Genomic DNA, 17,498 nt, shown 5'->3' on the forward strand with positions numbered 1-17,498 from the left:
ACGCTGTCTGTCTGCCGAGTCATCACACAGATCTATGAAGACTTAAACAGACAGTTCAATACCTGGGATACTCAAACAAGGGTTATGACATACTGCCACACACGTGTGCACCCACGCACACAAACATACGCGCATACACTCTCTCTCTCTCACACTCACAAACACCATTTTTTTAATACAACAAAGACAGAAAATGGGTATGTGCCTATCTACCTGCGCATCTACCTCAGACCCATGGTCTGCACCGTCAGAATGGGAATAATAGAATGAGTTCTCATTGGCTGTCTGTCTCCTGTGTTATTTAATTTGCAGAGACCGTCATGCCCTATTATTAACTTTCATTTCTGGCTCTCTACCAACATTCTCCTCCTCTCCAGTCACCACACTCTTTGCTCTACATCCCTGTGTCACACTCTCTCTTCTCCTTCCCTCCCTGTCTCTCTTACTTTAAAATGTAAACCTTTCTCTCTCTCTAGCTAGCCATTACAACTGTCACACCTGCTTCCATGTTCTCTCTCTCGCTCTCTCTCTCTCTCTCTCTCTCTTTCTCTTACTCAAAGCACCTTTCAATCACAGGCCACAACATTTCAGCAGGTAGCCTAGTGGTTAGAACATTGGGCCAGTAACCAAAAAGTTGCTGGATCGAATCACCGAGCTGACAAGGTAAACATCTGTCATTCTGACCCTGAGCAAGGTGGTTAACCCACTGTTCCCTGTGCACTGAAGATGTGGATGTCAATTATGTCAGCCCCTGCACCGCTCTGATTCAGAGGGGTTGGGTTAAATGCAGAAGACACATTTCAGTTGTACAACTGACTAGGTATCGCTCTTATAGGTCGTAACATTATATCCACTATCCTTTTCTACCTTCTTCCCTCTTTCATTCCTCAGTGGGCATCTTTTGGTGAATTAGCAACTGTTCGACCAGGATATAAAAAAACAGAAGAGAATCACAGGTGGTTTGAGGAGTTCATGGCCACAAAACTCAAGGTAAGTCATTCAGTTGAAATAACTTATAATGTATATGCTGTGAATATATGTGTTTAAAGATCAAACAAAAAAATTAAGACAGGACTGAGAAGGATGACAAATAACTGAAAAGTGTTATGAGGGTGAGTTCAGTGACAGAAAAAATAAGTTTCACACAATTATTTAATTGAAAATAGTAATGAGCATGTAAGTCTTATGTGTGATGGTGAAAAAGAATAGATTGTTGTTTACGTAGGAATAGCATTTCCTCTATGTCATAAAGCTTTTTAAAACTCACTCATCCAGCATCATTGTATAATTTGTTGCTTATAAATTCTGCCAATGTCTGTTTGCGAGCTGATAGGTCACTACGCTGAATTGTGTAAAGCATTTCCTGGAAAGTCTGTGTGAGATATACGGGCATCCCTCTAAGTATTACTTTAGTCAAAATTACTAATGCACAAATCAAATGTAATCATAGGAAAGTATAGTGGAGAGTAGTAGACTCTTCAACATCTCCCAACCACGTTCTATGATTGCTTTCTAATAAAGTTTCTGGTCATTATGGGAAAATATTTTTTACAATAACCACCTTTCTATATGCAAAAACAAAAAATCTGTGCAAACACATATACACCCAGCTAAGCATATACACACAAAAATCCCCACTTGAAGTTGCTATCAGTCTTTTGGAGGGGAGATTGAACTGTAGAGTAGAACAACGATTAACTTTAAATGGTCTAGTAGATATCTGTTTATGATTGCGTTGAGGGATATTAAAGAACCATTCGTAGCCCATATTTAAATGTTCAACTAAGAAACATACAGAGTAACCCTAATTTGAACCTTATTGTAAAAAAAAACAACAACACATAAATAACATTACGCAGATTATTGTACAGGATAATCTCAGCCGTGCAGCATCTAGGGATGAAATGTAACTCCCCTAGTATTCAGTTGAGTCTCATTCAGAGAGTGCTTTTTTACCATCACCATCAAATTTCAATATTTTTATTATTTCTATACATACAGTAAGAACCAGCCACCTGGTTATTTCTTTGACTGTGACACTGTTACCCTACTGTAATGTAGTGTGTGTGCGTGTCTGCGTGTGTGTGTGTAAAGAGCAAAGCAGGTGTGAGGGTTTTGTTTTATCCCACTGAATACGCCATTAAGCCAGCTAAGCTTCCTCAAAGACCTTCTTTTGATAAACAATCTCAAATGAATGTAAGCTACGTTTTGTTCTGTTGTCCATCTGTAGTTCTGGTGTGTGTGCTTGTACACATGTAGGTATGTGTGTGTGTGTGTGTGTTTGTGTGTACATGCTGAATAAGACGAGGTCAGCCTGCCCTACACTTTGAAAATTGCATATCACATAAATGAAACATTATGCTAGTTATGATAAGTGATGGGTGTGACCTGACCACTCGCTCGCTCACTCATTCACTCACTCACTCGCTCACTCACTCACACACACACACACACACACACACAGGTGCACGCACACCCACACACACTTTCCATCTCCAAGACTGAATCTAAACGTATCCTGGTATCAAACAAACTAGCATGGAAAAATTCTACAATTTCATTTAAATGAATTAGAATGTACTTGTAAGACATTACATTTCTCAAAAACATTGAGCTAATAATTTCCCATCTGATTTAATTTACATTTTGTGACAAGAACCTTCTTTCAACAACATGGATCAGGTTTGGGGTTAAATGCATTTTCATTTTGGAAATTAATTCAAATGTTCAGTTCATGAATTAAAAGTAATCCATAATTCTAATCAATTATACAAGTAGGCCTAGTCCCTAATAGATTACTTCTAATTCATGAATTGAATGTTTGAATTAATTTCGAAAATGTAAGCGCATTTAACCCCAACCTTGGTTCTGTGACGTATGACTTAGCAATGTGCATATTGCCAAAGTGTACTTTGGAAATGGAATTCATTAATAATATAACTAATAGATAATAATTAACTCACTCTCAAACCAAAACGGTTGGAAATTGTTATTTTCCCCCCCTGCCACAGAGGACTGTTTGGGTCCCAAATGGCACCCTATTCTCTTCATAGTACACTACATTTGACCAGAGCCCTATAGGACCTGATCAAAAGTTGTGCACTTTATAGTGAATAGGATGCTATTTCGGACTCAAACTGTCTCATCAGGTATTCTCTCTGTACTCAGGCAGTTTGAAGGGCAGGGCCGGGCTCTCAAAGCAAAGTGCTGACTGAGGTTTAAATGCCACCCTACAGAGAGAGCCCTCATCACAAGTCTTGCTGCCTCAGAGGTTGTATCCAAAATGGCACCCAATTCCGTATATAGACCACTGCTTTTGACCAAGGTCCTGGGCTATAGGGAATAGGGTGCATTTGAGACAGGCCCTGACTGTGGAGAGCACACACCTCCTCCTGTCTGCAAACACATGCAGCCACACTCTCTGGCCCTGTATACACTCATGTTGTACTGATGTAGAATGTATTTGGCACAACAGTTGTGATACAACAGAGTATTTTTTTACAACAATAATTACACAAGTGGTGAGAAGAAACTGCACAATGATTGTCTTAAAGTTGTTATGTTGGCAAACATATACAACAGAGATGTTGTATCACAAAATATCATTGTATCAAATGTGTTGTACGTTGTTGTACAACCTGAGTGTGTAAGGGCTGGGTAGGTTACTTTCTAAATGTAATCTGGTAGTTACTAGTTACCTGTTCAAAATGGGAATCGGTACATTTTGGATTACCCAAACTCAGTAACGAATCGGATTGCTTTCAGTTACTTTCTGATTACTTTCCCCTTAAGAGGCATTAGAAGAAGACTAAAAGCATCCATTAAACGCATTTGGTGTATCATCAGTGGTCTCTGACTTGTGGTCAGACTCGCTCAGGTGGAACAATCTTAAACTTGCACCTTTTTTATGCTGAATTGAATGTCATTGAGAAAACAGAAAAGTGTCATAGGGCAAAAATCCTTTCTGAATTTAAAAGTAATCCTAGAACTAATCATCTAGTTTTTCAAAAGTATCTGTAATCTCACATGCAATATTTTGTGCCACTCTCCCTCTCTGTGCACTCTAAAGTTAACCTCAACTTTTCTGATTTTATTTGTCACAAGCACCGAATACATCAAGTGGTAAAGTGACTATCTGTAGATAATAAACAGCGAGCAGCAACAGCGTAAAAAAAGCGGGTGGGGGGGTCAATGCAAATAGTCCGGGTAGCCATTCTTATGGCTTGTGGGTAGAAGCTGTTAAGGAGCCTTTTGGACATAGACTTGGCGCTCCTGTACCGCTTGCCGTGCGGTAGTAAAGAGAATTCCAGTGGCTGGAGTCTTTGACAATTTTTAGGGCCTTCCTCAGACATCGCCTGGTATATAGGTCCTGGATGGCAGGAAGCTTGGTCTTGCGGGTTGGATGCCGAGCAGTTGCCATACCAGGCGGTGATGCAACCAGTCAAGATGCTCTCGATGGTGCAGCTGTAGAACTTTTTGAGGATCTGAGGACCCAAGCCAAATCCTTTCACTCTCCTGAAGGGGGTAATAGGCGTTGTCGTGCCATCTTCACGACTGTCTTGATGTGTTTGGACCATGATAGTTTGTTGGTGATGTGGACACCAAGGAACTTGAAGCTCTCGACCTGCTTCACTACAGCCCCGTCGATGTGAATGGGGGCATGCTCAGCCCTCCTTTTCCTGTAGTCCACGGTCATCTCCTTTGTCTTGATCACGTGGAGGGAGAGGTTGTTGTCCTGGCACCACACGGCCAGGTCTCTGACCTCCTCCCTATAGGCCTTTTTTATTTTGTTGTTTGATAGTCAATGAGCATGTGAACATTACATTTTGTCTTCACATGGCTTTATCCATAGATAAACATCTATGCTTTATCAGCCTGCAAACATTCCATTGCATGGACTTTAGAGAGGTTATCATATAATCAATTTGGTCAGCGGCTTGAGGTGAACAATTTGATGCCACACATTTTTGGGGTTGACTATAAATCACATGACATTGCATGAAATAAAAGGACAATCCTTTTGGTCATTGAACTCTAAAGTCCTTGGTCCTTAGAGCGGACATTTTTCTATCACAAACTTAATTCACTGTTAGTTCCCCTATACTCTCACCATAGCCGCGGGAAGTAGGGGTGCTGAGAGTGCTGCAACACCCCCTTAAAATTCTGAGTGAACTTTTATTTTATATATATATATTTTATGTTTACAATAGTACTGTGGCTATGCCTCTCACTCTGTTACTGGGTTACACATTATGTGGATAGTCTGAAATGCTGGTCTACATATCAAACTATCTGTTGCTAAAGTATGTGGTTAGGGTTAGGATTAGCTTTAGAATAACGGTAAGGGTTAATGGTAAGGTGAGGATACGTGTTACGGTTAGGGTTAGGGTTAGTGGATGGTTAGTTAAACTGCTGTTTGAACATCTACTGATTATCTACAAACCATCTACTTGGAACTATCCAAATACAGTGATACTGGTTACTGCAGCAGACTATTGAAGCAGACCCTTAGCCCTCCAATACAAAAGGCCGCTGAATGGATTGGACTCTGGTTATTTGAAAGCGGCATAGCTTTCAGAATGCCTCATGTTATCCACCTTCCTACGCATATCTTACCTTTTGAAATTACCAAACACACACAGCGATGTTGAATACGCACACAAACAATATTTCTCGCTCTCTCGCTCTCTCACTCTCTCTCTCATATATATATCCATTGTCTGCTTGGCCTTGTGTTTTTGTTGCTGCCATCCAACTGACTTTTATATATATATATATAAAAGTCAGTTGGATGGCAGCAACAAAAACACAAGGCCAAGCAGACAATGGAATTTAGTGCTGCATACAGTCACTCTAGGAGGGTCAGAGAGGACTAAGTTTTCTTCCTTTACAGTAAATGTCTTGAAGAGAGAGATGTCCCTTTGTATGTACTCAAGCTGTCTGTGGAGAGAGAGGCGTGTGTGTGAGAGAGAGAGTTGTGTAACATACTGCGTCTGAATACTGAGTGTATACTTGACGTCCACGTACCAAGGACAGGGTTAGGCACAAAGCACATACACAGAGCACCTCAACAAGGACAAGGATTAGTACAGAACCACAGAAGTAAATGCATCACTTCATTACTAAGTGGCTGTTTTACAAGGTTTTACAAGGCAGAGTCAACCAGGGACAGAGTGGCAGGCAGAGAAGTTGGAACAGGGAAGACTAGAAAACAACTAAGGGAAAAAAATAGGGAACTTGTCACGAATACCACCGAAGGTGGCTCCCCTTCCTGTTCGGGTGGCGCTCGGCGGTCGTCGTCGCCGGTCTATTAGCTGCCACCGATCCCTTTTTGTTTATTTCTGTCTAATTGTTTTCACCTGTTCCTTGTTGGGGTTTTGGGATGGGTGCTATTTATGTTCGTTTTGCCCGCTGGTGTTTGTGCGGGCTTGTTGGTTGTTACGTTTGGTGATGTATCGTGTCTTGTTTTGGGTTTTTCGCTGTCCAGTGTTTGTAATGAGGTTTTGGGATTGTTTAGCGCCAGTGTTTTGGGCATTCACCCATGTTTTGGACCTGTTACGTTTTTGAAGGACATTAAAGCATTTTCCCGTTCATTTTCGCTCTCTGCATTTGACTCCTCACTCATTTCACTCACCCGACGTTACAGAACTGGAGAAATGGGAAACATGCTGGTAAGAGTTGACAAAACAAGACGAACTGGCAACAGACAAAAATGCAGGTATAAATACACAGGGGATAATGGGTAAAAATGATAGGGGACACCTGATGGGGGGTGGAGACAAGCACACGACAGGTGAAACAGATCAGGGTGTGATAGCTCCCTATACAGGGTGCCATTTGGGATATAGCCTGTCTCACTGGTCCTCCTTAGTCTTCACTGTCTCTGAAAATAAAGTGAAGATATCCTAGGTGTTAGGAGCAGGAAATAATGTGTGGTCCAAGATGGTTCCATAATCTATGACTTCATAAGATTACCATAATCTATCCTCAAAATTTCGAAAATCTAAAAGAGCCAACACATCCAAATATTCAAGCAGCGGAAACAAAAACTCAGACCCCCTCAGTTATAGGTACACTCAATATGGCCACCGGTCTACCCATCACAGCACACTGACTTGAATGGGGAATCCTTATATAATCTACTCTAGTAATACTCTAGTAATTATATTTCTATGAACACATCTGTCTATATATGTTCCAACAGGGCCATGACAAATTAACATCTAGAATCTCACAGATGACCCTATAAACCACAGTAACACTACCGGCATTAGCATGACCTTACACCTTTAATTCTGCTGTAATGCTGTAGTAACACTAAGACACATTTTCTGTCCATCTGACATTCCACAGGGCATTGACAGACTTGCCTCTACACTAATGATGACTCTATAAGACACAGTACCAGTATCTGCATTAGAGAGCCACTATACCTTTGATCCTGGCATGGAGGACGCGACGGAGGTGCGCACGGATGGGAACTCTCTACTCAAGGCCGTGTTCCTGAGTCGACTGCGTCTGACACGCCTGCTGCTGGAGGGAGGGGCTTACATTAACGAGAGCAACGAGCGCGGTGAGACGCCCCTCATGGTGGCGTGCCGGACACGCCACACGGACGCACAGAGCGTGCCCAAACACAAGATGGTTCGGTAAGTAAGTTACTAGTCCATGACACCTCGTATGGGTTGGGTTAGTGTTTAGTGTTAAGGAGTAGGAAGTAAACACCACGGAGCAGGGGTGGCCCAATTGTATCCCCAATGGGCCAGTGTGTGTGCAGACTTTCACTCCAGCCGAAACAATTACACACCTGGCTTAAATAATACATTGGAGACCAAATCCTGCACCAACACCTGCCCTTCATGAATAATATTGGCCACCCCTGCGGTACCATAGAGTTGCCAAGTAAAAATACACTTTACCTCCTCTTCAGGGGTTTACTGATCCACAGAGTATTGATCAACATGTCATCCATGTCCCCCCACAGGTACTTGCTGGAGAGTGGTGCTGACCCAAACATCCAGGATAAGGCCGGTAAGACGGCCCTGATGCATGCGTGTCTGGAGCAGGCCGGAGTGGACGTCCTCTCTCTGCTGCTGGGGAGTGGAGCCGACCCCAGTCTGAATGACCACTCTGGCTCCTCAGCTTTGGTCTATGCTGTCAATGCAGGGGACAAGGAGGCCCTGAGAGGCCTACTGGATGCCTGCAAGGCCAAGGGCAAGGAGGTGGGGATGTGGGTTTGATTCCCGCTTGGGTAGGTTTGCAATATTCTGGTAATTTTCCCCAAATTCCTAAGTTTTCCAGAAATTCTGGTTGGAGGATTCCAGATTTGGTGCTTATGAACTTATGATTGCTGGAGTATTCCGTCCTGGATTTTTGGAAAACCTGGGAACTTTGAGAAAGTTGCTGAATTTTTGCAACCCTACGCTGGGGCCAAATGTTTGCCTGCTCTACTATAAGTCACTTTTGGATTAAAGCGTCTGCTAAATGGCATGTATTATGTTTTATATTATATTACATTATAGGTCATCATCATCACCACGGACAAGCTACCTTCGGGATGCCAGATGACCAAGCAGTACTTGAACGTGCCTCCACCGCCCGACCTGGAAGAGCGCATGCACTGCACCCCTGGCTCGGCCACCTGCTTCATGTCCCCCTCAGACATACAGCTCCACACCCCTCCACAGGGCTCCCCCGCCATCACCTCCCCCCAGCCAGGGAGCCCCCTCTTGGGTCTCAGGGAGCACCACCACCAGGGTGGTGGAAGGGGAACCACCATCTCTGGTTCTACTGGTTCTGGTTCTTCTCAGCCGGGCTCCCCAACCAGGGACCCTAGCCTGTTACGAGGCCCCAGTCCTGGGGTGGTGAAGCTGCTCCATGTCCAGCGGCTCCACTCGGAGCCCTGGCTGAAGATCCCTCCATCCCTGCTGCTGCAGCAGAGCAAGGCCTCTAGGTAGGTAGCCAAGAGAAGCAGGGGTTCAAATCCCATGTCTGTCAGGAAACAAATTGGTTCAGAGTGGGCGGCAACCAGAGGGTTGCTGGCATTAGTGTCCTCACTGATGCCAGCAACCCTCTGGTTGCCGCCCACTGTGAACCAATTTTTTTCCTGACAGACATGGGATTTGAACCCCTGCTAATGTGCCCTTGAAGGCACTTAACCCCTAAACTGCTAACATGGCGCTGCACTAGTAACTGCCAATTGCTCCAGCCTCTGAAACCAAATGTGTATTATTTTGCATGTGTGTGGGTTGTTTCAGCCTAACCGAGGAGCTGCTGGACATCACCCCAGAGGAGGAGCTCTCCTTCTGGGTCAACAGCTTGGCCTTCTCTGGGTCCGGAAGGGCAGGGCCCGGGGTACATCCGACCCTCGCCCGTCACCAGAGCATCGACGCCAAAGATGCCACGGGGCTGCTAAGGGCCCTGGAGCAGGTAATAATAATAACTTCATGTGTAATAATAAAAATAACAACAATCATGTGTCTATATCATAATACATTTTTCTGTGTATTTTTTGTATCTCAGGTTGCTGGGAGCGAGGGAGGTGGTGGAGGACGAAGGAGAGGCCTGAGTAGGAAGATGTCTTACGACAGCGCTGCATCTTCTTCCCACCCCAACCTCTTGCACCGGGGGGACGGAGGAGGCTGCCCCAACTGTCCCTGTGGCGGCCATGAACCAGTCCTCCCAGTGGACAAAACCTCCCTAGACTGCTGCCTCCCTAACCTGGCCGTGTCCAGCCTAAGGAATGTAGTCCGCCGCCGAAACATCGGCATGGACCACTATAGTTCTGACTCCCAGCTGCCCCAGTTCGGCCACAGCAGCCATCCAGAGTGTAATGAATCCTACAGAGGCATAGGGGGTGGTTTAGGGGGAACTGAGAAGCGTAAGCTGGTCACCAGCCGGTCATCCACCCTGTCAGGCTCCAGGGAGTCCCTGGAGAGCACTGCCCAGAGAAGGGGACCCGCAAACCTGGAGAGAAGAGGCTCGGGGGCCCTGCTCCTGGATCACATCTCCCACACCCGGCCGGGATACCTGCCTCCTATTAACCCCCACGCACCCATACCCGACATCGGGGTCAGCCCCACCTCAACCTGCCCCAGCCTGAGTGGGAGCACCAAAGCACTGAATCTGAATGGGGGTGTTGTAGCAGGGCCGGGGTCAAAGCCTCTCGTCCCCTGTGCACCTTCCTTCCACAGGGATCTGAAGTTTAAGACATTGCTGAGAAGACACTCCATGCAGACTGAGCAGATTAAACAGCTTGTCAACTTCGAGGAGCTCTTCAGCCACTAAGACGAACAATGCTAGCCCGGTCCCAGGTTTGTTCGTGCCGTCTTGCGAACCCCAGGCCTATAGTCATTGTTACGCCTTGGCAAAACTGCACAAACAGTTTTGGGACCAGACTAGAACGCTGCATTTTCTTTGTGTGTCTGACTACTATGTGCCTCGCTTCCTATATCAAGCTCTGTTGCTGCTGTGTGACCATAACATTGTTAACAAAGAACTTGTGCCTTCTTACTAGAAGTGTATTATTGCTCATCCCAGCTTTTTCAATGTGCTTAATTACACTTCCTTTGACAACCAGACTTGTAATTCCATCAAGCTCAGGAAGGAATAGAGGAATTACGATCGGCGCAACAGAACCATCGGTAACACAACAGCTCTTCTTTGATCAATTGATACATTCATATCCGTTTGAAGTCTGAGAGCAGAAATCTCGTGGTACTCCTCCTCGGGACATCTAACAACAGACAGAGATGCTTTTAACACATGGAATGAACTGGGATGAAGGAATCTGAGGCCTTGAATCCTATAAGGACAAAATAATTTACTCTTCAAAGGGAAGGGGGAGTGAGTCATTCTCTGACTAAATCAATGACTGCGGAAAGCAATGGATTGGCAACACAGCACAAACACATCTGGGACTCAGGCTAACTCCTCTGACTGTGGAAGATCTAAGTCACTAAGGAAAATATTAATATGTGTCAGTGGGAAAAACGAAACACCAAAAAATTTTAAATAAGACAGTCAAGATTCTTGAACACGAGCATTATTTGCTGAGTATTTATTCAACGCTGCTGTTTTGTACACCTTTTGACGAGCTAGGTGTTGTATTGCCTTTCACTTGTTCTGTTGTGCTCCTTCACTGCTAATAAACTGCTTTTACGGCCCTCTCCTCTTTTCTCTATACTCTGTGCTATACTCTATACTCTGTGCTCCATCAGTGGTGTAGTGGTGCCTGGAGAAGTGGGAATACTCAAATTTTCCCCAAAATGTCCCAAACAGCCTGACCGGCAAAGGAAAGTTGCCCTGTGTAAAACAATAGCATACACCCTGAAACCTTAAAAGTGATCAATCCCATATTGGTCTTTCACAGTCAGTCCAACCCAAGCTGTACTGTGCAAGTAGGCCTACTATTGAAACAGATAGAATTCACGTTATTTTGTTCTGTTTTTTAACTTTCAAAGTCACACTTTCTTAATAGAAAAACGACACAATTTGATGTTGTAAGTACATAACAATGCTTAAACCACATTAGGAGACCACTGTTAAGGGCCGTAGTTACCCTTTAATTCAAGTGTGCAGGCACCTAGCACTGTTGTTTGGTTTGTAGCACATGAGATGGAGTTTGCAAAACAAATGGCCATTGGATTGATGCAAATAAACATGACATTATTCTGCCAGGTAAGCATAGGCTACTTTGTAGCTAGTTAACATTTAACTGAGAAGGTTTTTGGGAAAGCCTTTCCATCTACCAGAAGATGGTTAGTCCTCTAATTACTGTAGCATCGTCTTATTTTCCTGTCCCTTCATTGTTTGAAACCTGGACAATATCTCAGCTTGGATGTCAGCCCACCACCTCAAGCTCAACCTCGACAAGATGGAGTGCTCTTTCTCCCGGGGAAGGCGATATCGATATCGTGGTAGAGAGGTTTAATCTTGCATAGTTTATCAAACCCTGCTGTGCCTCGTTTCGCCTCGTTGTCCTTATCAACCTCTGGGTCACTAATGTGAAGTGCCCGTGAAATTGTCAGAAAACTCTTACAAGACATGACCGTTGAGGGGAAAGGCAGTTGATAGAGGGGTGCAGTTTTCCAGTAGTCTTTCAGGGTTTTCAACTTCACCAGCCCCATGTAGATGACCATAGATAGGTAGCAAAACAGATCTGAAATGGAAATGTCCTTCCATGCCTCTGTCTTGCCTTCCTGCTTCTTAGCGCCATACTTGTTCGTGTTCATCACCAGGGTATCAACAACTGCCGAGGTGAAGAACAACTGGAAAAGTTGCATGGGGCTGTATTTTGAAGTTGGGTCCAATTGAGGGCCTACTGGGCGTTTTGGGCGGAAAAGTGGAGATGGTGGGGCCACATCCTCCTCAAGAACAGAGTGCCAACGGTCCTCCTCCGCTCTGGCAGGTTCCACGCTGGACGCTCTGGACGGTTCCACGCTGCCCTTCCTCCGCTTCTTTGCCGCCGGCTTACCACCCCTTGATGGCCGGGCGGGGGTAGGTGTGGTGCCGGATACAGCAGGGGTCCAGCTGGATGGACCAGCTTCAGTGGGGGATTTGCACCTTGGCTCCCAATCAGAATCGCTGGGACTGTGAAATAAAGACAGACACATATTATATATACACAATTTGTGACCATGGTGAGGTTTTGTCCATTTCATTTTAGATATAAAATACATGTAAACAATTAGGTAATAATTATACAGACACATATTATAGAAGCACAATTTGTGACCATGGTGAGGTTTTGTCCAGACACACAGACATACACCCACAATGTAGAGCAATATGTACTTTCTACATTTCAATATACTTGTGTACTTTATATTTCATGTCCTAGTCATATTTTATATAAGGCAAATAAAATACAAATATCTCAAACAACTCAAATGAATTATATTTGATATTACTAATTTCAAACAATGTTACTCACCGATCCAAAACTGGGTCTTCACCGTGTAGAAACATGTCTTCAAATTCCGAATCAACGGATTCAATCTCACTGGATTCATTTAGATGTTCACTATCACTATCTCTGTCTATTTCTTCAATTATATCGTGCAAGTCTGTGTACTTGGTCTTCGTCTTTGATTTGGCTGATTTATTTGCCATTATTGTGCCTTGAAAATGCTAAAAAAAAAACTTTTGCGGCGCGTAAAACGGCGAGGCTCCTTCTTGTAGAATTTTCAATGGCGAATAGCCGTGTGTACGCATGGCTTTACAACGAAGCCTATTATTTCCGGGTCGAACCATTGCATGTCCCCATGTACCTCAGTTCATTGGCTATCTATCCAGATAGATTTCAAGAAGATCAGTGGTCATTGGTCCGAAATACAGTCAATCAACGAAGGACAGGTCATTCGATTGGCGCGTAATGAGGTCGTTGTTTGGTGTGTTCAAATCAAATTTCTTCGGTCAATATGTCCCGGGAAAAGAACCATGAAGTTTGGTTGTTTTACTAACAAACCGAGGATTGCAATGAAATCGAACATGACTGGATAAACGTCCGTTTAGAGTGAGTAATTACAATGAATGTTACGTCCAAAGTTGAAGGACGCTGAATTTTCCACACAAGCCGTTTACAAAATGTTTCGTGTTAGGCTATAAAAATGGATTATATCGAACAAAATGCCACTTCATTGTTTCGTCGTGACCTTTAGGATTGCCAAAAGAAGAACATTTCCTAAGGTAATTGATGATTTTTATTGCTATTTCTGACTTTCGTGACTAATGTACTTTGTTGTAACTGTACCTAATGTGTTGTTTACTGATCGATAATCGCTTTTGCAGTGAAGCTTTTCGAAATCGGACATATTGGCTAGATTAACAAGAGGTATAGCTTTGATATGGTGTATAACACTTCTGATTTAATTGAAGCTAAATATTTATAATTATGTCATTTCGCCATATTATTTTTTTTTTTTGTGAAACGTTCCGCTAGCGGAACCCCAGTCCTAGACAGGTTAAAGCATTCTGACTGGTTGTATCACCATCTGGTATAGCAACTGCAACGCCCATGACCGGAAGGCCCTACAGACGGTGGTGCAGACGGCCCAGCTCATCACTGGGGGCGAGCTCCTAGCCATCCAGGACGTACATACATGTCTGAGAAAGGCCCGAAAAATTGCCAAAGACTCCAGCCACCCCAGACTTGGACTGTTCTCCATGCTCCTGTCCGGCAGGCGCTACCGGTGCATCAAGGCTCGGACAAATATACTTCTAAACAGCTTCTATCCCCTTGCCATATGACTGTTAAATGGCTAATACCTACTGCTCTCCCTCTCCCACAGACTATCCACACTGACTCTATGCCCATCCATAGGTCTCTACCCACTCAGACACAACCTACTCTGCTGCTAAAATTATTATTGATGAGATGTATTACTCCATTATGCTGCTGTCCATTGTTTACAAATTGTAGATTTGTTATTATCACTGCATTGTTGGAAGGAGCTCTCAACGAAAGAATTTCCCTATACTGTTTTACACCTGTTGTGTCCTGTGCATGTGGCGAATAAACATAGAAACAAGTTTCAACCATGCGTACACAGGCAGCTGTAGTTCCAACCTTGTCCATTAGAGTGCAGTAGAGGACAAGTGTCATCATGGGGCATCACCAGAATCTTCAGACTCTACAGACATTCAGCTCTCCTTGGTCCAAGAGGCTGAGACAGAAGCCTATCTCTGGGTCAGCACCCCACAGAGAGAGGGAGTTGACGAGGGGGGTGGAATAGAGGGCCCTATAAGTGAATTATCTGCTCATCGTGGTTGCGTCCCAAATGGCACCCTATTCCATACTAAGAGCACTAAATTTGACCAGGGCCCTTAAGAAATAGGATGCCATTTGGGAGGCAGACAGTGACCAAACCAGGCTTTTTTTCTGCTGTGCAGACAGCAATAGCATCTAACTGTTCTTGAAGAGCTCTGCTGCTCTCTCTTTAAGCCTGCTTTAACATGAATGTATCTGCCTCTGTGTAACCTTAGTCACTTATCTATTGAAATTCTAAAGCAGTAACAATTTGATATATTATAAAACAATCACAGAATGTATGAAGTTTAGCTGAACCTCTTTAAGCTTTAAATATTTCCTGAGCTAAGATATTTTAATGTGCCTCACCACCAATGTCATTTTATGATAATCGAATGTGGAATTGTTTACTGTTATGTTGCTCTGTGTAGAATTTTAAAACAAAATATATATCAAAAGTATATTGCAATGTTGATGACTGATTACTCAATGTATTTATTTACAGTATTTAACTTCTACCGAGTCAGAAACCCGGATCCGGGAGCACCCCCCACCCCCCACCAGTAAAAAAGCTGAATAGCATAGCTAGCATAGCGTCACAAGTAAATAGTAGCATCTAAATATCATTCAATCACAAGTCCAAGATACCAGATGAAAGATCCACTTCTTGTGAATCCAGCAATCATTTCTGATTTTTAAAATGTTTTACAGGGAAGACACAATATGTAAATCTATTAGCTAACCACGTTAGCAAAAGACACAATTTTTCTTTGTCCACCATTTTTTCTCTCCACCAGTAGCTATCACCAATTCGGCCAAATAAAGATATTGATAGCCACTAACCAAGAAAAAACCTCATCAGATGACAGTCTGATAACATATTTATTGTATAGGATAGTTTTTGTTAGATAAATGTGCATATTTCAGGTAGAAATCATAGTTTACAATTGCACCCACCATCACAACTCGACTAGAATAAATACAGAGAGCAACGTGTATTACCAATTTACTCATCATAAAACATTTCATAAAAATAGACAAAGCATAGCAATGGAAAGACACAGATCTTGTGAATTCAGACAATATTTCAGATTTTCTAAGCGTTTTACAGCGAAAACACAATAAATCGTTATATTAGCATACCACATGTGCAAACGTTACCCCAGCATGAATCCAAGGCAAGGGGAGCGATAACGTTATGATCACCAAAATATATTAATTTTTTCACTAACCTTCTCAGAATTCTTCCGATGACACTCCTGTAACATCATATTACAACATACATATAGAGTTTGTTCGAAAATGTGCATATTTAGCCACAAAAAAACGTGGTTATACAATGAGAATAGTAGCAAAACTGGCCTGAAAATGTCGGGCGCTATATTTGAGAGTGATCTAGTCTAATCGATAGCTAATCATAAACTTGACTAAAAAATACAGGGTTGACAGGAATCGAAAGACAAATTAGTTCTTAATGCAATCGCTGACTTACATTTCTAAAATTATCCTTACTGTGCAATACCGGGTCCGCCAAGCGAAGCTACACATAACAAAATGGCGATATATGCGTTTAAAATTTTTCAACAGAACAGCGATTTATCATCATAAATAGTTCTTACCGTGAGCTGTTCTTCCATCAGTATCTTGGGCAATGTATCCTTTCTTGGGTCTAATCTTCTTTTGGTCGAAAGATGTCCTCTTGTCCGTCGAAATGCCCACTAACGTTCGACCGGGACCCCGAAACGTGCCCGGCGCTTCAAAGAGCATCACAAAGCAATGCCTCAAAATCGCACTAAACGGATATAAATTGCTATAAAACGGTTTAAATGAACTACCTTATGATGTTTTTAACACCTATAACGAGTAAAAACATGACCGGCGATATATAAGTGGCTAAACCAACGCTTGGAAAGAGAGCCAGTCCGACGTCCATCTTGCGTCAGGCGCAGCAGGAAAAGAACGGTACATCCGGTCTTTCGCGTTTTATACAGGCCCTGATTGCGCAAACGACTCCATTCAAATTGTCACCTCTTACTGACATCTAGAGGAAGGCATGGGCAGTGTTTGTATCCTCATAGGATTTACAGGGACTTTAAAACTGACCTGGGACCAGAGGCCAAAATTTCTGAAATCTCACTCCATATCAGGAAAAGTGCTGTAGAATGAGTTCTGTTTCACCCAGAGACATAATTCAAACGGCTATAGAAACTAGAGAGTGTTTTCTATCCAATAATAACTATAATATGCATATTGTACGAGCAAGAATTGAGTATGAGGCAGTTTAATTTGGAGACGATAAATGCTAACGTTGAAACAGCACCCCCTATATTGAGAAAAGGTTTTAACACCTATGCCTGCCTCTGCATTCTTTTTGTGTGCATCGGAGACTGATGAATCAAGCTATGAAACACTTACAAATCACACAATCCAATATCACAAAACACGAAATAATGAAAGGATTCCAGGGTAAGTAGTAGATTTGTGCCAGCACAGAAGGATAGGCCAGCCAGTGATTTATGCTTCAGTACGGTTGGCTTCTTAGCGTTCATAGCAATGGTTATCAACTGTACTGCAGAACTGGAACGTAAATCACAGAAAATGGTGTGTTGGCAGCTGCAGAGATGTATTTGGGTGTACGAGATTTGACTTCAAAAGAGTTACAGGGTGTGTTGAGGGGTGGTGTCCCGTCCTCCCAGGGCGTTGGCATGGTGCAGAAACAGATAGTGTCAATGTAGTGGAATGGGGTAGT

General features: G+C 43.3%; 1 protein-coding gene across 2 annotated transcripts; it reads left to right on the forward strand.

The window, feature by feature from the left end:
- Window positions 1-358: 358 nt before the first annotated feature.
- LOC139575083 (ankyrin repeat domain-containing protein 34B-like) lies at window positions 359-11,165 on the forward strand. Of its 2 annotated transcripts, XM_071400073.1 has the most exons (7): window positions 359-663; window positions 892-990; window positions 7,354-7,649; window positions 7,985-8,222; window positions 8,523-8,953; window positions 9,258-9,429; window positions 9,523-11,165. In XM_071400073.1, exons 3-7 carry the CDS (start codon window positions 7,447-7,449, stop codon window positions 10,285-10,287), a joined length of 1,809 nt encoding a protein of 602 aa, XP_071256174.1. In that variant the 5' UTR covers window positions 359-663; window positions 892-990; window positions 7,354-7,446; the 3' UTR covers window positions 10,288-11,165. The 2 variants fall into 2 exon arrangements, with proteins under 2 accessions (XP_071256174.1, XP_071256175.1); XM_071400074.1 differs by lacking the exon at window positions 359-663 and having other exon boundaries at window positions 813-990.
- The last annotated feature ends 6,333 nt before the right edge of the window (window positions 11,166-17,498 follow it).

The sequence above is a fragment of the Salvelinus alpinus genome, chromosome 5, assembly GCF_045679555.1.
Source record: "Salvelinus alpinus chromosome 5, SLU_Salpinus.1, whole genome shotgun sequence".
NCBI classification, from domain to species: Eukaryota; Metazoa; Chordata; class Actinopteri; order Salmoniformes; family Salmonidae; genus Salvelinus; species Salvelinus alpinus.